This window comes from Hipposideros armiger, unplaced genomic scaffold (assembly GCF_001890085.2).
Source record: "Hipposideros armiger isolate ML-2016 unplaced genomic scaffold, ASM189008v1 scaffold_479, whole genome shotgun sequence".
Taxonomy (NCBI): Eukaryota; Metazoa; Chordata; class Mammalia; order Chiroptera; family Hipposideridae; genus Hipposideros; species Hipposideros armiger.
This window is the reverse complement of record NW_017731829.1, coordinates 98,160-122,467: the sequence shown is the minus strand read 5'-3', so window position 1 is coordinate 122,467 and position 24,308 is coordinate 98,160. Positions and strand designations below refer to the sequence as shown.

At 50.8% G+C, this 24,308-nt stretch overlaps 1 protein-coding gene across 5 annotated transcripts in view; it reads right to left on the bottom strand.

The window, feature by feature from the left end:
* Positions 1–24,308, bottom strand: part of SLC6A2 (solute carrier family 6 member 2) — a 45,584-nt gene that overhangs the window by 18,280 nt on the left and 2,996 nt on the right. For all 5 annotated transcript variants that reach the window (XM_019666852.1, XM_019666854.1, XM_019666855.1 and 2 more), the window contains 3 exons: positions 14,492–14,623; positions 12,531–12,768; positions 2,828–2,966 (listed from right to left, as the gene is read on the bottom strand). In XM_019666852.1, the coding sequence (XP_019522397.1) occupies positions 2,828–2,966; positions 12,531–12,768; positions 14,492–14,623 (509 nt within the window). The remainder of the gene's footprint in view (positions 1–2,827; positions 2,967–12,530; positions 12,769–14,491; positions 14,624–24,308) is intronic.

Sequence of the window (24,308 nt, the reverse complement as noted above, 5' to 3'; positions counted from 1 at the left end):
AGCCAGTTTATAAAAACAATTAGAGACAGGGAACAAGAATGTCCCGAGTGAAGCCCTTCCCCACGGACTGGGAGACTTGCGCAAATGTGGGCTGTGGTTTCTGTTGACGTGTTTCCACCTGGGGGGCTTCTGGAGTGCACTCCTGCCGCGCCCCTCATTATTCTCCTCCAGGGATGGGGCCCTCTCTGCTCCTTCTCTCTTTAGCATCACTCTCCCTGAAGACAACTCAGGCTCTGCTCCAGCCAAGTGTTAAACTGGGTGGGGTGAGCTCTACGTCTCTGGTATGACTGCAGGGAACTTGATCTCAGGGTGCAATATTAGAAGCCTGTGGTGGCCGGTAGCAGTAGTAAGGCTCAGACATCGTCTTCAGTTCTACGGCTGAAGGAGGCCAGGAGGGCCCTGCTCCTGATACTCAGGAAAGGTGCAGAGACGCTGGACAAGGCTGGCCTTGGGCTTCTGCGCGTCTGTGGCTGTGCTCAGGCACTTCCTTCCGTTGGAAACCCCCTCACTCCACCCCATCTCTACTTGCACCTGTCCTTAGAGATCTAGTCCAGATGCCACCTTCTCCATGGTCTTTGCAGACCCTCTCAGCTGAAAGAATTTCTTCCACTAATGCAGTGTCTTTGACCATGAGGACTCATGGTAAGAAATACCTTCTATACTGAGACAAAGTACACATGAACACATAGATGCTGTAACCGAAACCCAAAGTCCACGAGACAGCTCTTACTTTACTATGTGTGATGCACTTTGTTATCTAGCCTGTTTCGTTATGTTTTAATTGTGGAGACCCCTAAATTGATTTCATGACAGTTTAAAAACCCACAGTTTTTATTTCTATTAAAGTACAACTTGACTACCTAATATGAGATTATCTTCAAGGTAACGTTAAGTTAAAAAAAAAAAGCAAGATATATAATAGTGTCTATAGTTTATTTAGAGGGGGGCACACACATGTGTCTCTGGATAGAGACTCAAGAAACTAATGACATTGGTTGACCTACACCTGTCTGTAATACACATGGACTCTAAAGCAATTGAAGAAGGAATCTGTCTTATTCATGCATCACTATCACACTAGGACACCTGGCACATAGTAGGTGTCCATAAATGTTTAATAAGTTGAAGTGAATTCAAAGAACAGTTAATGAACTTCCCCTGACTTATTCACCTATCCACCCTTGTTCCTTTCTTCTTACCTTCATTCCTTTCCTCATTAATCCTTTAATAAATATTTGCTGAAGACCTACTATGTGCCAGATGCTGGGATAATGGTGGTCCTAGCCTGGTTTTGCTCCGTCCCAGAATTCCTCCAGACCTGGTCTGCATTCTATTGGGGCTCTTCCTTGGGGCAGACACTGTGTCTCCAACATGCTGATAAGAAGTTCCATTTCAAGCTCTTCTCAAGAGATTTCATCTCCACTGGTTGCTGGTCCCCTGCCACTATCTGTACTTTCAGTGGCATGACCAAGGACTCTAAGAGTCCCTGAAAGAACCCTGATGCACCCCACTTTCCCAAATCATTGCCTAATGAAACTTCTCACAAATTCATGCATGCCTGATTATGGTAAAATGTGACCCCCCACCCCCACCCCAATGAATCCATGCCCATGTGGAATTCCCTCCCACATTGACTCTGTGCTTTATCAAAAGACTTATCTTGGCCACTGGGACAATAGCAAGCATGACACAAGCAGAGGCTAGAAGAGATACTGGCACACTGGGGCTTGTCTGCTTGAAACATGCTCTTGTAACTCAGCCGCCATGATGTGAGAAGCCCAAGCCACATGGAGAGGCTGTGTGCAAAGAACCCAAAGTGTCCTGGTCCACAACTCCAGTTGCACTCCCAGCCAGGACCCACTGCCATCTGTGTGTGTGCCATCTTGTACATTCCAGCCCAGTCAAGCCCCCAGTTACATAGGCCAGGCAATACCACGGAAGAGCAGAAGAACCACCCAGCTGATCCCAGTCCATCCGCAGAACCAGGAGCGATAATAAAACGGTTGGTATTTGACATCACTACATCTTGGGGTAGTTTGTTACCCAGCAATAGCTAACCAAAACACTGGAAAGAACAGCTCCCAGCTATATCCTGCTTAATACAGCCAGGCTCCATATGGACCTCATAGGGTCCAAATGGGGTGGTTGTTCCCATGAGCATCCGTATAAGAAGCAACAGGGCCAGGACCTAAGTTGACTCCACCCTGAGGGGCTGGCTACAGGGGGCAGTGTCACCTAGGTTCAGAATGCCAACTCCAGCCAGGCCCTCTGAGGTTTTCTAACCCTGTGCTCCTCAATCCAGGACACCTAAACCCTTGGGGGGCACTCAGCACTGTGTCAGAGGAAGCACAAAGCCCCCGGAGAGATCTAAATATCTCCTGGAGCACTCTCTTTTATTCAAAAATTCAGAGGATGGGGATGATTGATAAAGCGATGGTTATAGTCCAAAGTAGGAGGCAACATGTACATGAAGTTTGAAGCCAGAATTCAAGATGTATCAAACACATGTCAACAGGTTGCTTTAGGCGTTTTCCTTAGGCCCTTGGGCGTCCCCAATCCCCAGGTCCCTGAGAGGAGCTTCGGTAGAAAAGCGTAGGGACCCCTGACCCACTTGCACCCCCCACCCAACTGTTGGAGCCTCTGGGCTTTGGGAAGGAAAGGGACTTGTCCAAGGTCTCCCAGTGACCCAGTGGCAGAGCTGGGCGCAAACCCAGGCTTTGCGCGTCCAGTTCCACCTTTTATTTTCAATAACTAATAATTACAACTAGAAAAAAAACATAATTTTTTGAGGCCAACCTCCCAACTGAAAGAGAAACAAAGATATTACCTTTCCTGATGTCTTCACGCCTTTCCAGAGGCTAAAAAACAGGATGACGACGACGAGCATCAGACAGAGCAGGAGCTGCCACTGGGGCAGGCCGATGTCATGGATGCCACTGCTCTCGTGAAGATGCAGGACGCCGCGCCTGCCAGGAGGAGAAGGGAAGGGGACCAGGGAAGACGCCACCAGTCAGGGAGAACGACCATGACCTTGACCGCAGGCCAGTCCCCGAAGGTGCACAGTGTTGGAGACGGGCCCCCGGCTGCCCAGCCACGGCCCTGCATCATTTAGGCCTGCTCTGTGCCCAGGACAGCCCTGCCCCGGGCCAGCAAATCATCTGGGGAGACTCCCGCTCAAGGCTGCTTTTTAAACAGGGACAAAAATCTCTTGAGTGCCGCCTGCAAGCCCGGTCCTGGGGAGAGGCTGGTACATAACCGGAAAGATCTGTGCCCTCACAGTCTAGAGTAGCGATTCTCCAGGGGGTGGTGGGGCAATTCTGTCCCCCAGGGGACGTGGCAACAGGTGGCAATGTCTTCCGTTGTCACAACTTGGGGAAGGGGTGGCGTTAGTGACACCTAGAGAACAGAGACATCCTACAATGCACAGAACAGCCTGAACCTCCTACAATGCACAGAACAGCTTCTGACAACAAAGAATTATCCAGTTCAAAATTCCCACATTGCTTTTTTGAATCTCTGTCCAGAGACTGAGCGAGAAAAGAGTAAGCGTTTCTCCTATTTGGGAATGTCTAATAGTCTAATAAGCTAAAGGTAGGTACACCGTATGCCCTAGCAATTCCACTCCTGAGTATTTACCCAATAGAAACATGTCCATAAGTCCACCAAAAGAAACGTTTGAGCATGACTATAACAGCATTACTGAGAATAACCCCAAACTGCGAAATAGTCAAATATCCATCAACAGTAGAATGGATATAGAAATTATGATGTGTGCATAAAATTGAATATTATTCAGCAATATGCTCTATGTGGCTGAGTCTCTCACATAATTCTATGACAAAGTCAAAACCAAAAGAATTCTTTCTGTCTGATTCTAGTCACATAAAGTACAACAGGCAAAACGAACCTAAGTTAGAAGTCAGGATGGGTGTACCGTGGGGTGGGGATGTGGGTCTGGCTGACAGGGGACACAGTGGGGACTTTGGAGACATGAGTCAGTTGTTGACTTAAGAAACGTCCAGAACTAGAGAATTTTTATGAGTTTATTTGAACCAAAATGATGACAATTGCCGGGAAGCAAAATCTCAACGGACTGAGAAAACGCTCCGGAGAATGGCAGTTTTGCAGCTTTTTTTTTACACATTAGAGTGAAAGGAGAAGACACAAGGAGGGTTACGTGAAATCCATTAGTGGGAGATTAAGGAGGCGGGAGAAAGCAAAGCGGGGAAATCTCTGGGATTCAACAAAAAGTAAAACGGAGAGACACACACTTCTCCTACACCAGTGGGTGCGGGATAGTTAATAATTAAGGGCACATGGAGATGGTATTCGGGGAACAAGATATTAATGAGCAGTTCTGTGGTCTCTGCTCTGGTGCCTGCGGTTGTGCCCTGAGGGGTCTGGCAAAGGAGATGACACTGACATTTCAAAGGTATGTTATCTTACAGGCAAAAAGACAACCAACAGGCTCACTTATGCCAAAGGTTGACCTTTGTCAAGAAAGCTACAGGCATAGATATGTATGATATTGGGGGGAAATGGGGCAGTGGATTGGGGGAGGAGGGTTGTCACTTTGAGGGGTTAAAAGTATAACTATTGCACTATGTTGTACAGCTGAAACTAATTCTAAAAAATGTGTATTTCATAATAAAAAATAATTTAATAAAAAAAAAAAAAGAAAGCTACAGGCTTAGGACATGACTACCCGCCATGACCTGCTGTTTCAGTTAGGAATTTTGATGTTCAGACCATTTTATGTGGTTACTTTCGGTCTCTGAGTTTGTAGGGCCTGCCATGCAGGCCTCTGTGAGATTATCAAGTTTAGTACGTGGCCACTTTTTTGTCCACACAGTTGTTTCTTGACCTGCGTGCTGCTTACATGGCTGTGTTCAGTGTGTGGCAGTCTTGAGCTGTCACTTAATGACAGTCACTTCTCTGTAATATGTTATCCTCCAGAAAAAACTAAAAGAATAAATATCCGTGAGGCTTAAGACTATCAGGTCCCTCGTACAAGCTACACTGAAGGATGGTAAATGGATTGGCAAACAAAATGACCAACTGCCCATTAGAATCTAGCCAAAGCCTTGTTAGCATCTAACCAAGGTCAAATAAGACCGACTCATAGAATAGTAGGCCAGGACCCAAGGCCAGAACCCAAGGGAGGAGTTTCCCCACCACAATTCTACACCTTTTAAAAATAAAAAAAGCAGAACTGTTCCAATGGAAGAGGGAACAGCTTGGTATGGTATCGCCTCTGCGTCCAAATCAGTCATTCCTCACTGGTGCCTGCTGTGAGCTGACCCAGTCTGGGCTTCAGACCACAGTGGGGAGCTGCTCATACACAGAGCCTGCCTTGGGGGGGTTTCTATTCCAGCACTGGAGGCAGCACTGAACCCACAATTACAATCAAGGGAGACAAGTGTTGGGAAGGGGCTGAGGGAGCTTCAAGGGCATCCAAAGTGGTCTCTGCCTCCTCTGCACCTCACACTCAGAGGCTGTAGTAGCTGCAACCTTCCAGACACGCTTCCAGGCCCATCTCCAATGTCACCTCCTCTGGGAGGCCTCCATGATCACCCCGATAGGAATCTTTCAACCCTTTCAGTTCTGTGGCTCTTGGCTCATTTCCCAAACAAAGCCTGCGCCTCCGGCTTTAGGGCTGGCTGTGTACAGGGCTGTCCCAGGATGAGGAGGTGGACTAACCATCTCTGGGCCCCCAGCGCTAAGCCCGGCCTGGCAGGCAGGCCTGTTAGCTCAGGGAGGATGGTTGGGTCAGGAACAAAGGCTCACACCCTTTCCTGCTAACCCCAATAATCTAACTTCTAGAAAAAATGGGACCCAGGACCAGCCCAAGGGGAACTGAGAAGGAAAGAGGGTCAGTGTCTCCCACATTCTCACTTCTTCTCTTAGCAACTCCTCCCTGACTTGTCGTAAATTCCTAACCCTTCTGTCCAGTTGTCTCACACAGCCCAGGGCAACCATGCATTTCCCCTGTAGGAGCGTTACTTCCCTGTGTCACATTCTACAGGGCTTGCTCTCAGCCAGGGGTCCAATCAGAAAGCAGCATGTTAATCAATTCAGACTTAGCGTTGAAGGCAAAAAGTAGCTTAATATATTGTCTGTCTTTGGAGTGGTGCCTTAATCCAAAAGAAAGACACATTTATGGTAAAAAATTTATACAAATGCAGTAGATAAGCTAGAAGATAGCCAATTCTCTCTCTCTCTCCTCTCTCTCCCTCTCTTTCTCTCTCTCTCTCTCTCTCTCTCTCTCTCTCTCTCTCTCTCTCTCTCGCTCTCTCTCTCTCTTTCTTTCTCTCTCGCTTTTCTCTCTCACTTTGTCTCTCTCCCCCTGTCCCTTATACCTCCCTTCTCTTTTCCTCTCCTTCCTCTTTACCTACCTCCCCAAAGAGAAATACGAGGTCAAAAGAATGTAATTTTGAGGCTTATTGACAAGAACAGAGTTCTCAACCTGCACATTAGAATCAACTGAAGATCCTTTAAAAATTACGGACATCTGGGCCCTGCTGTCGATCCTTTAAAAATTACGGACATCTGGGCCCTGCTGTCAGCCAATGAAATTAGAACCCTTGAGGAATGGGGCCTGAGTGCCCGTGCTTCTTAAATTCCCCAGGTGCTCTTTCTGGGCAGCCAAAGCTGACTGAGGCCCACCGTACTAGAGGCCCGCTCAAAGGACGGGTTTTCTTTAGAGCAAACTTAAGCCTTCTGGAAACTGTCTTTACTTCCCTGGCAAAATAAAATTGGCTATCTAAAGAAAAATAAGGCTCAAAGAGGCTCATAAAAAGTGAGCTGGAAATGTTTTGGAAGGCTGGGTGTCCAATGTGCCCCCCAGAGTCGGAGGCAGGTGGCTGTCCTCGCTGGGAGCCGTGCATCAGACACGGGAAGATCCTAGACCTGTGAGGAGCAGCTGTACCGAATCAGGAAGCTTGGTCAGCTTATCTTTGGGCGGGAGTTAAAATGTTTTTCCCAGAGATGAAGAGCTGGAGGCCACCACTGATGCTGTCTATGTTTCCTTCACTCATTCATTCATTACGTCATTCATTCAAAATCGGCGTCTATTATTTGCAGGAATAGAAGAATGGGGCGCAGATATTATTCTGACTCTGGGGTCTAACAGGCCCAGGCTCCCCTCTTGGACCTGCCGCCAGCTACGGTGTGGCCTGGGTTCTTTCACTGATTCCATAAACTCTTTCTGCACATCTGCTGTGAGCCAGGCAGTGTGCTGGGGGCTGGTGACAGGGCTGTGGACAAGTGGGTGATGGCGCAAAGATTCCCGTGGTGAGCCGTTTTCCTCTTCAGTAAAATGGCTCTCCCATGAGGATGACATCAGAATGGGAGACCATGCCAACAACCCAGGAAATGCTCAGCAAATGGTAGCTGTAACTTTCAGGACTGAGTCCCAGCTTGCTGGAGCAGCAGGCATCTGCCAAGGAACTAAGGAACCCCAGAAAACTCCGTCGAGGGAGTCAGTGGACTGGCTCCACTGAGGAGGGGGCTGGTGCCTTCTGTGCCAGTCTGTGGGAGAACAGGTATGGCAGAGAGAAAGCTGGGGCGAGGGAGTGTGGGCAGGCATACAAGTCTGCAAGTGAGCATGCGTGAATGGATGAGCAGCGCTGTGTCGGTGACCAAGTCCCAGGAAGACCCCCGTCCCTCCTCCCCAGATGGCCCTCCTGCCAACAGCCCCCAAGCTGGATGTTGTGGCTTTAAACGACTCACCTCCAACATGAAACTATCTACCCAAAGTGATAAAACTCTCGAGGTTGTGAAATCCTGCTCTAAAGGATAAAAACGTTAAGCCTCTCAGAATCCCAGGCCTTTCATAATCATCCCAGGCCAAATGTGTCCCCTGACTCATCACGCCCTGCCTTTGGCTCCTGGCAATGGCCAGACACTTGTCATTCCCTTATCATATAAAGTTCTCATCACTCTTGGCCTTGGAACTTTCTGTCCCTTTCGGCCCAGAACACACTTCCTGGCCCAATTTGTCTGCCTGGCAAACTTCTCATCCTGCTAGTCTCGACTCCTAACTTAGGCTCCTTTCCTATGCCCTTGGAGTGGGAGAAAGAGACAAATGAGAAGTGGGGGGGGCGGAGAGGAAGGGAGAGAAGGGAAGAGGGTGGAGGGCAGGGGCGGGCGGTGGAGGTAGGGGCGGAGCCTATCTAAAAAGACAGCACGCTGGAATCAGGCACTGAACCCATCTGATTCTTAGTTCTGCTTCTTCCCATTGCTTTACGGGTCAAGTGTTGAACGGCATCGATGACCATTTGTTCAATGTGACAGTTAAAATTGTGACGAGAAGGCACTAAGCCAACCGTTCTTGCCCTGAAACGTACTAAAACCCCTCTAGAGGTCAATCGGATGACTGAAATGCCCCAGGAGACACCACATGCAGGTGAACCCACTTTCAGGGTTGCAGTCGCGATATCTCATGGGTGAAAAGGCCAGGCTCCCGATGTGCTTCCCACCAAGAGGAACGCGAACCCAGCCTCCTCTCCCCAGCAGCCCCAAGCCCTGGGGGTTAGCACACGCAGCTTGGGTTTGTTGGCGTTTTCCAGCAGCTTCCTAAAAATGAATCATCGTGGAGTATTCGTACGGTCCAGGCTTTCTGATGTCTGCGCGCCAAAAGGGCTCACTCTCTCCCTTGACATTTACGTGCAGGGTGCTGGTGGCAGAGGAAGAGTCCTCTTCCCCGCCAGGAACAGGCAGGGGGTAGCCGCTCTCTGTGGCCGGCGCTTGGTCGCCAAGATACCCTTTTACAGATAAAGTTACGGAGCGTCAGGCCTCGTCTTAGCCGCTGGCTGTTTGGCGCCAGGCCCAGAGCCTGCAGAGAAGAGTGGTTTTGTTCCCTTGAATGGTATGTTTAATCCATCAGCTTAAATGAGTACAAGATGGCAACAGAACTGCAGGCTCTGAGGAAAGACAAACAACTAAGCTCCTCAGGGTTGGCATAGGAGGAGGCCTGCTTGCTGGGTCCCCAGAAAGAGATAGGAATGACTATTTTAAAGTAGAACTATTTGGTTAAAAGGGCCATGTGCCGTTAAAAGAAAAAATCTAGAGGCAGCTCATGACTTAGTGACTTAGAAGCTCACAAAAGCAGGTGAGAAAGAGATGCAAAGATGGGCTCCTTTCTACCTGCAGACACTCCTGCACGCCTATCCAAATACACCCCCTTGGAGTCTCTGATGAGATGAGGAGAAAGACAGCAGAGGGGCCTGGGAATGGGGTGAGAGCCTTGATCTGCCACTGAACCTAAAACCTGAGCCTCTGCATTCTTAACTGTAAAATGGGGATACTTCTCACCAACATGAACTGTGAAGACTACATGGGACTTGGATGTGAACGGGTCTTTGGTGCCTGGCTCATGGCAGCTATGAAGCTGCGGGGGGGAGGAGGGCTTAACAGGGAAAGAGAGAGAACAGGAGGAGAGGGGAGCTGCGTAGCGCAGAAAGCCACTAAAATAAGCCTTGGCTCCTGCTCCCCGCGATGTCCCCAGCTTCCTCAGCCCCCACGCCTAAGAACGCCGTCTTTGTCCAACAAAGTCTGCTCACAGCTCAGCCGGGAGGATGTTTAGGGCTATAATTAAAGTAACCAGCGTCTCAAAACCCAGCTCACCTCTCGGGTCTGCTGTATGTCTCTGCTGGGGCAGATCTGCTGGCCTTTAAGACATCAGAGAAGGAATCAAAGGACTCAAATAATATCTAGACTGGAGGTGAGGTTATCATTTTCCATTTTTCATTTGTAAGGACAGGGGTTTCCAAGAGCAAAAAGAAAACTCAGGCTCTTTGCTTTCCCGTGAGATGACAAAGGAGAAAGCCTGGAACCGATTACACGTATGAGTGGTACCCTCTGCCTCACTATCTTCAGAAACTAGGAAGTCCTGAAACCTGCACCCACAAGCTCTGTAAAGTTTCTGGGATTTGCTGAGGCAATGCTCCTCTAGAAGAGTGAAGGAGGCTCTAGATTTCCACGACACTGTAGGGATGTGAGTCTGACCCCAGCAAGAGCCTCAATCTACCTGACACGGGAGAGTGCAGTGGCCAAGTCCAGAATTCTCAATCTTGGCTGATTATCAGAATCACAGAGGAGCTATTAATAAAAGTCCCTGTGTCCTGGCTGCACTCTGACATCAGCATCTCTGGGTGTAGCGGCCAGGCATCAACCTGTCTAAAAGCCCTCCAGGTGGCACCACCTGGGTTTAGCATCACTGGGCTTAGAGTGTGGGCTTTTGAGCCAGACTGCCTGGGCTCAAACCCTCTTTAAATGCTACATCTATACTGTGTGACCTTGGACGAGTCACTTACTGCTCGGGCCTATTTCCTCATTCATAAAATAACAATAATTTTAGACCACAGTGGTCAGGATTAAAAGCTAGCAGAGACACTTTGCACAATGGCTGGGACCTAAGCTAAGCCGAATATATGTTAGCTGTGACTATGACAATATTTCTGATTAACAGCCACGAAGGTTCGAATCCAATGTAACAGAGAGGTTAAGAGTGCAGGCTCCAAGGTTTCACTGCCTGGAAAGGCTGAGGTTAGGATGAGGAGCATAAGCTCCCTGGAGCACAGAATATGGAGATGCTCACACTCCTACAAGGGCCAGCTGCCTGGGCCCCAATCATGGTTCTGCACAGTACAGCCATGTGGCGATAGGCCAATGATTTACTGTCTCATCCCCAAAATGTAGTTCCTATTTGCAGCCTCCTGGCGTGTGCAATGAGGGTAAGAGTCATAGAAACCTCATCAGGTTGGGGTGAGGCGTCCATGGAAATAATATGCACAAGGAAGTTGGCAGACAGCCTGGCACACATGGTAAGTGATTAGCTGTTCGTGTGATAGTGAGGAAACCAGGAATGATGCTGTGACTTAAAAAGATGCTCGCTTCAAGTGACAGCAGGGCCTCAGGTCCTTTGGGGACTATAGCTGTATTTAGAATTCCGTGACAGCTATGGAACCTCTGCCAGCAAATTCCCACCCCCAACCCCCAAACACACCTGTGCACATGCCCACTGGAGGCCACAGGAAACATAGATGGAAGCAGGTGGACACACAGGTCCAGGACCCTTAGCAAATCCTCTGTGAGGCCTTATTGGGTCTCAAGAACCCTAAGTTCCCTGAACCCCAGGAGGCCGCAGACTTTCCAGGAGCCACTTTAACCAAGCCGAATCTCCTTGGCCCTGCTACACCAAGATAGCAGGGATGGAAATGGTCCTAAGCCACCCTCCCATCTTTGGGTAATCAGGACTCATTCCCGGGTCTTTGGCTTAGGGAACACACAGGACTGAAGATACTGACCCTGAAGCTTGTGAATTTGTCTTTTCTCATTCCCTAGATCCACATTATCCAATATGGCAGTCACTGGCCACCGGTAGCTATTTAAAGGTAAGCTAATGAAAATGAAATAAAATTAGAAATTCAACTCCTCGGTCACACTGGCCTCATTTCAGCTGCTCCATAACCATGTGTGGTGAGTGGCTGCTGCATTGGACACCGCAGATATAAACCTTTCTATCATCGCAGGAAGTTTTACTGGGCAGCACTGCTCTGGACCAGGAGGCAGCAAACCACGGCCCCAAGGCCGTACATGGGACAACTAAATGCCACTTGGGACTCTAAGCTGGACCCTGGACCAGAAAAGGACATTATTGGGAAAAGTGATGAATTCAAAAAACCTCTTCAGTAGGTTAGTTCATAGTATGCCAGCATTAGTTTTCTGACTCACTCACTGCACTATGGTTTCTAAGGTGTCAGCATTAGGGGAGGCTGGGTGAAGGGGACGCAGGCGCTCTGTGGACTATTTGTGCAACTTCTCTGCATCTAAAATTATTTCAACATAAACAGTGACTTTTTAAAATGATGTTTCATCTTCCGCCACCGGTCAGTGCCTCTCATAGTCCAAATGTTGGGTTGTCAGAAAAGCCATGACGCATTTTTGCAACGAAAAACATAGAAAAAAAATATGTCATGACTTTTCCGACAACCCAATAATTTCCCTGCACTCACTCACAGCAATTTTCCCCCGTGGGAGTCCCAGGAAGAGCAGTGCTGGGTGGGCCAGGCCACAAGCAGGATCAGATTGACTTGGGATCAAGCTGCAGCTCTGTCACCTGCCGGTCGAGCCCCAAATGTTCCCCTGGCTGAGTTTATCAGGTCTCAGGACACCTCCTCACAGAGGCCCTCCCTGACCGTGCCCTCTCCACGCCCCCACAATCACTTCCTGCCACATACCTGGTTTTAGTTCCTTAAGGACAATTACACTCCCTAAAGTGTGTTTTATTGCCACTCTCTAAAAAGTTCTTGCTTCCTTACCCCACCCCCACGCTCCTGAGCTAGAACACAAGCTCCCCCAGCAGCTTTGTCCAGGGTCTGGCCTGTGGCAGCTGCTCAGTATCCCTTACAAACAATGACTGGCGTGTCCCCTTTCTCTCTCGTGGTTCTCCTTAGCTTTGGGTTCAGGTCCTCCCAGCACAAGTCTCAGTGCGCCCATGTGAACAGGATGAGGGGTCAATGGCTTACTCATAAAACTCCGCTGCCGGCGTGAACTTGTACTTGGAGTACTTGGTGTGGTTTCCCAGCACGGAGGCATTAAGGAGCTTGGGGTCAGTGCAGTTGGGGCTGTTCCAGGCGTGGCCACAGTCGGTCCAGGGCAGGTTGAAGGTGAAAGAGGAGAAGAGGTAGTACAGCGACCAGGCGATGATGACATTGTAGTAGAAGCCGACGTACAGGGCGATGAGGATGACAGCGTAGCCAACGCCTGGGTGGGGGCAGAGGGGTCAGGCAGGGGCTCCCCCAGGCCACCCGGAGCCAGCTCTGCGGGGGAGCTGGCTCCAACCTCCACACTACCCGACCCCTATGCCTCTCCTTTTCTGTAGCAGATTGTCAGAGCCCCACCCAGATCCCCTGCTGCCTACTCACTGGGCAGGCCAGGTGTGCCAGGACTGTAATGCTCCCAGGGAGCAGCTGGGTCAGGCATTGGAGCAGAGGTATCCCAGCTCCCTTGGACCCTGAGCAGGATAACCCTGAGGCGTGTTAACACTCTGTCCCGGAAGGAAGGAGCCCCGGGCCCACAGTGGAACTTGCTTATTCCTCTCCTTCCCCAGCCCCTGTTGGTGCCTCCTGGGATCACCTCCCCAAATAACTTCTTACGCTGCAATCCTTCTCTCAGAACCTGTTTCTGGGGAACCCCAAACAAGCACCCCCTGATCAGAACTTCAGCCCTTTGTGTTTTCTGGGTCCTATTCTCAACCACCTGCTTTGTGTGCCAATCTCCTCGTCCTGAATGTATCAGGAGCTCCTTGAGAGCTAGTTCTAACGCTCTGCCTACTTAGCATGGCTTTAAAGGCGTAGCCTCAAGTATTCTTAGCCTGTAAGGTTTGGATCAGGCTAATCCCTCACTTCCTTGACCTAGCTGTAAGCACATGACTCAGGCTTGGCCAATCAGACGTCTGCTTCCCCATAGACACAGTGATTGGTTGATAGATGAGTCTATGACTCAAGTCACACCAATGAGAGTCCTTTCTGGGACTTTTAATGAAACTATGATGATATAAGGCATTTGGGGTTATTTTGTCATTGTTAAACTTGGTAGGATTTAATCTTGTTGCTGATGGCCAGCTCTGCTAGCATCTGAGAAGAAAGCCTGAGACTGATGCTAATACTGATGAAAACAGACTTGAGAAAGATTCCAGATAAAATTATTCAAGAACCTAGATCAAGCTGTATTGTATCATAAGCCAATACATTCTATTTTATACTCAAGCCACTTTGAGTGGGGTTCCTGGAAATTAAACAAAAAATTCCTAACTATACACATGTCTTATAACCCTCATATATCAACCTGTATCTACTCCAGGACTGAGTACATAGGAGGTACTCAGGAGACATATGCCAGCTGAGAAGTGGCTCGTAGGAGTCATGCTGGTGCTCAGTGCCATTTGGGCCAGTTCTCTAAATGGTGCTTGGGAGACACTAATTCCCTTCTCACGGCTGTACAGGGGCCAAGAAATGGCAGTTGCTATGGCCACTTTCTCCAGATGTGCCTTAAGTCCTGAATGCAAGCTTCATCTCATATTCCATCTGTGATCAAATAAGTGTGGCTGTTGTATTAAGGATTGTGAGGCAGCTTTCTGGCTGAGCCCAAAAAGTTCTGCGATCAATTTATCATGTCTGCTATGGGAGCAGGAGGGAGGAGTAGTGATATGTATGCTAGGTACTTCTGACATGTAAGTATTTCCCATACAGGAAGCAGATACCCTCTGATCACTTAGCTGTGGAGCCTGTAGTGGAACCCAGGTGTCCAGATTTTCTAAGCTAGTTATTTCTGAAACACCAAAGACTCTCCGTGTAACTCCGAATGGGGGACACACGTGACCTTGTCAATACCTGTGAATCCAACAAGATAGTTGGTCTACCCCAGATCCCACCTTTGGAGCAGATTCAAACAACCTCTGACTCCCCCAGACAGACCCATTCTTTACCTTTGAAGAGTGGGCAGATCTTCCACACCGTGGCCGCCCCTTCCCGGTTGTACTGGCCCAGAGCCAGCTCCATGTAAAACAGAGGCATCCCAGCAATGATGAGGAACAGTGTGTACGGGATCAGGAAGGCACCTGGGGGACACAGAGGCAGAGCGTGAGCCCCTAGAACCCGTGCAGCCTGGGCCTGTCCGCAAAGGGCCTGGAACCGTGTCGGCCAGAGCGCAGGCGCCCTCGCTCCTTGGCTGGCCCCGCCACTTCCCAAGGAGTGTCGTGTGGCAGGTAAACCGAGTTACCCAGAACGGTTAGTACAAATAACCACAACAGTAATAATAACAGTTGGAGTAGTGGTAATAATTGTCATAACGAAGTTCTGTACTCAAATTAGTAAAGCCTGGGTTAATCAAAGCTACCTAGGCATGTTTTTTGCAGGGTTCGCCTAGCCTTCAGCACCCCCCCCCCGGGAAGCGACATGACAAGGAACATAGGTGCAGCCTGTACCTCATTTACTCAAGTACAGAAACTTTTCTTCCACGAATCATCACTCTGAGGAGTGCCAATTGCCCCAAACCCTTCCTTTAAAAGGTAAGAAAATTGAGACCAGAGAGGGAGAGACAGTACCCAAAGTGACATATGATTGAGTTTCTCATTTTGCTCATATCTGCATCATTTTAAGGTCACGTGGGGCTTTCCCAAACACAGGCTCACTGGATTCTTCTTGGCAGCTCACAGTCATAATCAGACTGGGTCATTAGATCTCCCCCTCCCCTGGGGAAACTGAGGGCCGAGAAGGGAGTTGCACAGGTGCTGTTTGCACTGCTCATAAGTGACAGAAGCAGGATTTAAATTCAGGCAGCTGAAGGTAAACAGACAACAGTGAAAATGCCTGCCCAGATCATCGCAGAAACCAGAGGGTCCCTTGGCAATGGGCAGCAGCTGATCCCTGGGAGAATTCCTGGTGGAATTAGACATGTCTGAGTCCCAGAGACAATTCTCAGTGTGCCCTGCAGTCTGCGGTGAACTGAGCAGGCTCTGGCGCTGTGAGGTGACTCACTGGGATTCATGCCCCCATCCGCCCAGGTTGTGAGGCTGACCAAAGTAAAATGCCAGCTCCTTTCCCTGATGTGGCTGGAGGTGGCCAGGCCAGATGCAGAGTCCCACCATTGGCCTTTGGCTGGGTTGCTGTAACCTGGGAAACCAAACACTCTCTGCCCCGCCCACACCAGGAAAGTGCAGAAATTGGGAAATATTTAAGGATGGTAACATTAGAAATAGAATGCCCCATAATGTGTTCCAGACACTTTCCATGCAATGTCTCATTCAGTCTTCATAAAAACCCTAACATGCAAAGATTATTACTACCTCCATTTTATAAATGTGGAAACTCAGGCACCAAGCTAGCAGTGAACTGTGGCCGTCACACGACACCCAGGGTCAAACTCACCCAGCTCCTCAGACTATCCGTTCTCCACTTCCTTCCCAGGAAGCCCAGGGCTTTTAGGGACAAAGCATGAAGCGTTTTCCCCAGTGGTCTGAGACCCAGTCCCTTCTGTAGCAGGAGGAGATGGACCAGCAGGGTGGGCAGTAGGAAAGCAACTATTGGGGAGGTGAGTACCTCCTATGTATCAAACAGAGCACTGGGCACTGGACATCTGTGATCCCACTGACCATTCCCAGAAATTGTCTGGGGTAGCAACTGCTATACCCATTTTTCAGAGGAGGAAACTGAGGCGTGGAGAAAGTAAGTGACTTGACCAAGCTCACCCAGCTGGTACGTGATGGATCTGGGATTAGGTCTGCCTGCCTCCAGAGCTTCAGAGCCATTCTCAATATATTCTGTAGATTCCAGAACATTCCAGCCTAGGTGAAGGACAGAGTCTGGGGAAGGGTGTTCTGAAACTGGCGATCTGGTGGCAGATAAGCCATCCAGGCTGCTGTTGGTCAGAAGAGGCTGGTCCGACACTCCAGCGCCTGCTCCAGGCTGAGCCTCTTTGAAACAGCCACAAGCCAACCTCTCTCTCCCCTCCTCGTTTCTTGCTTTCAGTCTCTACCTTTGTCCAGTTCCCACACAGACAGGGCAGGCCTGCACCCATGTCTGTCTACACTGCTGACAGCAATGGTGGTGGGGATGGTGGGTTGGTGAAAGTAACAAGGACCATCTATCTATTGAGCATCTGTTATATGCCAAGCCACACACTAAGTTTTTACATAATTATTCATCTAGAAAGGATGCCGCTTGGCTTCCACCCTGCATCTGTCTGAACCCCGCTCTGCCTTGTGGCCACCTGTTTCTCCCCTTGGGAGCCTGGAGCCACAAAGTAGGGGAAATAGACATATGAAACTGTTTAATAGGCCTGAAGACGGAAGTTGGTGGCCCAAGGGACTATGGGGAAGGCCAAAGCCGGGAGTCACGGCTCAGGTCTTGGCCGTGGTTTGCCGCTGCCGATCTGATGTTCTTTTCCACAAGAAGGGAAAGAGCAACATCAGACAATTAAACCAGCATCTCACGTTGGCCCGTCTTCTCAGCCCCAACACTCTGGGTGGCACCGCCAACAGGTTGGTGAATTGCCCCGTTTGGAATCCGTCTCCTCTTGTGCTGTCTGGGTCTCCAAGCCAAAGGAAGGGAGGAGGGAGGTGACGGGTCCGCACAAGCCAGAGGCCCTGCTCTATGAGAGCGTGTGATGTGGGCCAGCCCAGGCTTCAGGTGGAAACAGGCTGAGAACGTGCCAGAATGTTGAAACGGCTAAATATGAGGCCCTGCTCTATGAGAGCGTGTGATGTGGGCCAGCCCAGGCTTCAGGTGGAAACAGGCTGAGAACGTGCCAGAATGTTGAAACGGCTAAATATGAATGAAAACCAGCAAGCTGCCCAGCGGCCAGTGCCTTCTTCTAAAAGAGGGCATCGCCAGGAGAGCTGGCCCAAGCCCCTGTGCAGAAAGGTCTGGAGGAAGCCAGGGCAGAGCTGAAGGGTCAGAAAGGGGTTCGTTCCAGTAAAAGGCAAAAAATGCAGTAAATGTGTAACCACTATGCCTTACACCTGAAACTAATATAATATTGAATGTCAGCTGGAACCGAAAAAATTTCTTTTTAATTCAATAAAAAAAAAAAAGAAAGGCGTTTCAAGGCTGACTGAGGTCAGCTGAGGACGCCCCCCTTGGAAACAGCCCTGAAGCAGCTCCTGAGAAACCGAGGCTGGCTCGCACACTTCCTAGAAGTGACTGCCCTGGCGGGCCTGTAGTGTCACATGCCCACAGCCCTGCTACATCCCCATGTGTGGTGGTGCCAGCTGCAACCGGCCTCACACGGGGCCTGAGCGCAGCGAGCTTCAGCTCAGGGGCCACAAAGCCCAGAATCCTGGCTCTGGAATGTTCTGGCTGTGCAGGTGCTGGGTGACAGGGGCAGACCTAGAGCAATGCAGGCAGAGCACACCTCCCAGGGGTCTCAGCTCCCAGGAGTCTGCAGCACACAGACATGTACACAAGTGCCCACCGCACATGCTCATGCAAAGGCGCACGTACACGTCTGCACACCAAGACACTCACACAAACGCACAAGAAAAAACACTGCCAACTGTGAGAGGAACTCCGACCAGTGGCCTTTGGATGAATTTAGCAAGGAAAGCATCTATCACCTCTAGCCCAACACACACCGCCTGACACCCCACCATTAGAGGGGAGCCCTGCTGTCGCAGAGGGGTTCTGGAATCCTTGGTGCCCATGCCAAGTCCTCAGGAAGGGAAGCCGAGTGGTTGCCAAGTTCTGGGTGGCATGTGCTGGATCAGAGCCTGGGTGGGTAAAGGAGGACCCCAGGAAGCGGGAGGGAATGGCCCAGGCCTGGTGGGGAACTGAGGGTAGGAGGTGGGGGTGTGGCCAGGGAGAGGCTGCAGGGAGGAGAGGAGGGGCCCCGAAACCTAGCTGGACCAGCTTCCCAATTGAGGGCAGGGTTCTGCAAACACCCGGATGTATTAAGAAGCAAAGCCCCACAGTGCCCAGAGCTCAGCTTATGGGTTGTCACTGGCCGCAGCTTTCACCAGAGTCCCAAGAAAGCCTTGGTCAGTGCCTAGGGTAGCTGGATTTGTCCCTCCTCCCCGAACATCCCAAGCACACAGTGAACATCAGGTGCAGGAAAGGATGAGGTTCTAACAGGAGACAGTGCCGCTCCCAGAGGCCGACCCAGACACGAGCTGGGCCAGGGGCAAAGGCTCACTGCACTGTCTACACATTTAAAGGTGACAAATCAGCCTGAAGCTGCCAACTCAAACACGTCCTATCTTCCTGCCTTGATAACTAGACCTTTGGAATGGTTCCGGGGTGAAGTCCAAGTTTGGGACCCTCAGCTCTGGGCTGGAATATGATGGCACGGGGGAGCCCCGCTGGCCCCGCACCCTCTTTCTTCTTCCCCACCTCAGCTCCATCCAGACGTGTGTGAGGCCTCTTGCACATACATGTGGACTGTTGTGCCCGTAAGTCTAAGCTCTGTTCACAGCCTCTGCAGATAATGGGCCCCTGGTCTCCCCTTTGGGCCTGAGGCTGTGCCAGCTTATAGCACAGTCGATGTTACGGAATAAGGAACCGGGTGAAATGTGCCTGCAGTCCTGGGGTGGTTGGGGTGGCTTGTGCAGGGAAGTCCCGAGTCCCATTACCTGGAGTGTGGTGGGGGGTGCGAGGCCCTCTGGCCCCGACCCCGATGAGAAGGGGAGGAGGGCAGAACAGGGCCCTCTAAAGCACAGGGCCCAGGGCAGACCCTCTGTGACATAATATATACGGTCTCTGATCTGGGTTCCTGACACTGAGCTCCTAAATCCCTTGGAATTTTCTGGGTGATAGGACTGTCTTTTGTTCTAGTGCAGTGACTCTTGGTGGGTTCCTGGATGGAGGCAGGTCACCCAAAAGACCAAGCCGTGATGAGAAGTTTGAAACTTTCAGCCCCACCTCTTATCCTCCAGGGAGGGGAGAGCGGCTGGAGACTGAGTTAATACTGGCCATGCCTGTGTGATGACACTGTCATTAAAACCCCGGAGTTTCGGGCTGGTGAATGCACCCACCAGAAGGGTGGCACAACCCAGCTCCATGGGCACAGAAGCTCCTGCCCTTGGGACCCTTCCAGACCTCGCCCTGTGTATCTCTTCCTCTGGCTGTTCATCCGTATTCTTTATCATGTCCTTTATGATAAACTGGTAAATGTAGGTAAGTGTTTCCCTGAGTTCTATGAGCTTTTATAGCAAATTATCAAATCTAAAGAGGGGATTCGGTGAACTCTCATTTATAGGGGTCAGTCAGGAGCACAGATGACAACTTGGACTTGTGACCGGCATCTGAAGTGGGGACAGTCTTGTGGGACTGAGCCCTTAACCTTGGGGTCTGCACTAATTCCAGGTAGATAGTGAATTGTAAGACACCCAGCTGATGTCCCAAGAGTTGGAGAATGGGTCAGTGTGGGGGAAACCCCCAGACATTTGGTGTCAGAAGAATGCAGCATGTACATAAAAACAATTTTCCTCTTACCCCCTTGCCTGGATCTAGAGGCAATTCTGGTCCCCAAGTCTTGCTACTTATGGCTTTGTGACTTTGAGTAGATGGAACTTCTCCGAGCCTTAGTTCCCTCTTTGTAAGTGGGGACAGGAACACCTGTGTCACTGGTTTTGCTGTAATAATTAGAGATAACAGAGTACCTGGCACTTAGTAGGTGCTTTGTAAATGGGACTCATGCCCTGCTGTCACACACGAGAGCAGATGGGGCGCACCTCTGTAAACTGGAAACCACGAGCCGAGGGTTGTCAGCTGATTGCGGGTGGCCTGGGCCTTCGCAGAGCACAGCCATGAGTGTCTGCTGGAGGCTGGCAAGCACAGAGGAGCCTGAGGCAGTCCCTTGGACTCCCCATGTCACTGTCCTAAGGGAGGCTTGTATCCAAACATACTGCTGACCACGAGCAAGTGCAGGGCCAAGATTCCCCAGGCTGCCTCCAGCCCCATGACCAAAAAGGGCCCCTGCAGTGCTGCCCAGGTCCCCTTCAGAAATGAGGACCTGACCACTGCAGGGGAGGCTGGTCAGGGAGTTGCCTCAGCTGAAGACAGCCACCTTACTCACAGCCACCTCCCTTCCCCAGGGCAGCTGGCATCTAGTGACCTATCAGCCTGGACATAGAGTCTCAGCCCCCTCCCTCCAACTCAGGACGGGTCTGGAGGTCCCGAGAGCAGCTGAGGCTTTGCCGAATCTGGCAGCTCATCGTCCCCATCTGGCCAGCTCTGCGTCCTTCCCGACATCCCTCGCGTGCAGCCCCCACCTACGCCCCCGTTCTGTCCTCAGTGCCACGGACAACAAGCCAAATCAGGCTTTTCCAAAGCAGCTCTTTGTGCCTCAGTGTCAGGTGTAGGGTCCCCCTCTGAGTCTTTGCCAGTTAAACGGCTGGCTTCCTGTGCCCATTTCTATAGGAAAACACTCCAGTTCCTATAATAAACCAAGCCCCGATCATTCAAGTTTGTCCACCCGGAGCCATGTGGTGCCAACTCGTGTCTCCTCCCCAAGACTGATCTTCTCCTTGGGGTCCTCAACAGCCACTGTAGGCCCTGCCCACTGGCCTCAGGGTCCCTGTCACCTCAGTGTACCCTAGCACCCTTCCACTCTAAACTGACATTAACTTTTAGGGTATCTACAACTGACTATGAGCTCCCTAAAGGCAGGGCTTGCCTTTTGCTCATGTTGGCATTCCTGCCATATGACAGGCGTTTAGTACATGTTTTTTGGTTAAATAAGTGGATCCCAGTGGTGAGTCACACAGAGAATGCAGCTAGAGAACTCCCCGGGGCCTTTCCCCACTCATGCTGTGACCTAATCCTGACTTAGGCAGTTGGGTTTGGGACCGCAGGGCAGGATGTAACATTTATCCCTATGAAACCCCATCTTACTGGAAACAGCCCCTCTAGATCTTTTCGGCCAGCTCACGAGCAACGGGCCAAACCATGCTGGTGACCTCAGATCCAGGTCTCAGCTCCAGCCCCTGATGAGCACCTCCTTCCTGCAACTTGTCCGCTGAAGGGCCACACCAGCTGGCTGGCTCATGTGCATCTGGGCTGAACGTGGCTTAGCAAGCCTGGGGTGTAGACAGCCCCCTTCCAGCCAGGCCAGATGCGAGGGTACTGAGTTCGCAACTGCTGCCCTCCATCCCAGCCATGACCTCCTACGTTGTCTCAACAAACCCCAGCTATTTTGGCCAAGAGGGTTTCTAAATGGCTATGGGTACCTGAGACCCTGAGCTTACCTGGGGAAAGAGGGAAACCCCATTTGGGACCCAGAACCACATGGGACCCCATGAAAATGGATGCATATTGATCCCCATTCTCTAGGTGAGGAAACTACAGTGAGACAAGGTTAGGCTGTCAGAATATGGAGTGACACTCGCCTCTTGACTCCCCACACACAAGCATGACGACTTCTGGCCCTATTTTCCTTTATCAATTTCCTCTTAGAGTCAGTTCTGTTCCTCCCAAAAATCAGGACCCTGCCTGACTCCTAGGTCTAGCCCATGGTTTAAAAAAGTCATTGAACAATACAAACAATGGTAATAACTCCATTTACTGAGCGCCTGCTCTGTGGCATTATTTTGAGTCCTCGCATATATTCCCTATAATGTCATGTCACCCTGAAGGAAGGTACAGTTATTCTCCATGTCTGCCCAAGGAAACTGAGGCCCAGTGAGGATGAGTGACTTGTCCAAGGCCACAATTCCCAGAAATGTCAAGCCCAGGTTTAAACCCAGGTCTGTGGGAACGGAAAGGCCTTGCCTCTGACAGCTCAGGGTTAGCTGTCAGCAGGTCACATCTCAAACAGAAGCAGCCATTTGTAAAGGATAATTCACAGTGGCCTCTCCCCCAGCAGGGAGGAAGACAAAGGGACTCACGCCTCCCCGGGGATCAGCATGGGCCACGCCCAAGACCACAGGTGTAGATTGAAAATCTAGAACCCCAGAAACAGCCCCACTGCCTGGCACTGCCTCCCTGTGTGACAGGATTCTGAAGGAAGCCCTGGAATTTCTCGAAAGGTGGCTTCTCGAAAAGGAAGCCTCTTGCACCCATGCATCCAAGCAGCTGGCCCACGGGAAGATGTTCAGACAGGCTGACCCTTCCCAGTAATTCATTCAGAAAACACTAGCCGGGGGCCTACACTATTAGCACCTCGATAATTTTTCAACACCCTCCAGTCTGGGACGATGTGAGCTGGACTTGGAGGTTACCATGTCAATACTGGTCCCAGGAGAGCACACAGGCTGTTAGATAGTAGGGCAGTGAGTCTTGGCTTGAGCGCAGTACTGGGCCAGGAGAGGGATGGATCTTAGGGGTCATCTAAGCTCACCTCTAGCTATAGGGAGGAACTTGGGCTCAGAGACGGGCTGTGCCACCGCCAGGGGTAACAGAGCTGGGATTTGAATTTGGGTCTTTGGGCTGCTTCCATAATCCCCACCTGCTAGCCTACTTGCCCATCTCTGGGGCTGACTCCAGAATCACTGGATAAGAACTGGTCCACAAAGAGCAGCCTGAATGTCTCAGCAGAGATAACGCCCAGAAGGGGCTCGCTGAACATCCCCCAGAGGCCTGAGGAGCAAATTAGACAGAAAAGCTGCCTCAGACTGAGATGGGGGCCGCACTGCTCCGTTGTGCCAACCATGGACATCCTAGCCAGAAGTGGAAATTCACTGCTGACACTTCCCCACCCCTTCGCCTGGCGTTCAAGGTGCCCACGGCCCGGCCCCCACTTGCCTCTCCTAGCTTTCCCTTCAGCCTCCACGCCTAGCCTCTGAGGTAATTCCACGTGTATTCTGGCATAAATAGAAGACCGCCTTTCATCCCGAGGCTTGTCCGTACTCCTCCCGTCTGAGCTCCAATCCCAGCCCACCTTCTCCACGTCTTTCCTAAGCGGCACCCTCCACACGCCTTTAGACGGCTTGTTCCCTCCCCCATCTGTTTCACACGTCGTCAGGTTGAGAAGCAGCTTCCTTTGCTAGGCCATCCTCCAGGCCAGGCTCTCCATGGGCACAGTCGCATTTAGTCCTCACAACAAGCCACTGAGTTGAACACCATTATTTCCATTGGACAGATGAGGAAACTGAGGCTTGGCGAGTCACCTGAAGTCACACAGCTGGAAGTTGGAGCCCAGGACTCCACCGCCAAGGCTCTTGACCTCCAGGCTGCCAGCCCCGCCCCCACGGCGCAGGCGCCTCACTTTGTTAGTTACCACCAGGGGTTCTGCCAGTTTCCTGAGGGGCATTAGATCTTTGAGGGTTTGGGCCATTTCAAGTTTCAAGTATTTTGAGCACCTTCTACCACCTTCCTAGGACCTAAGCTTTATCTTGGACATTAGAAATACAGGGATGAAAAAGCCACAGTCTCTGCTCTCAAGGTGCCCCAGCCTGTTTGGGAGACAGACCCATGAAGAGACACATGACCCAGCAACTGGGGACAGGCTACATGCAGGGCTAGCAAGCCCAGGACACGGCGCTTCCAGCCAACTTCGCTTAAAAATGGAAAACTGTGGCCAATTTGCTCTGTTGTGTGCCCTGGGCGCCTGGCGTGTGACCTCGCATACAGCAGGCGCTCTCGATCTGTGTTAGTGGCAATGGCCAAGTGAGCACATGGTACCAGCAATAGCTCCAGAACATCCGTCTAGCTGGTGGGTCTATTTGGCCATCTGGGGCACTTTTAGTTTCAACAAACACTTATAACGATGGAAATGACTTGTAGCAGCGTGACAATGAAGCCCTTAGGTGACTAAAGCTCCTGGCAGGCAGATGGGGTGGTTCATACATCTAGGTGACCCCTGCAGAGCCT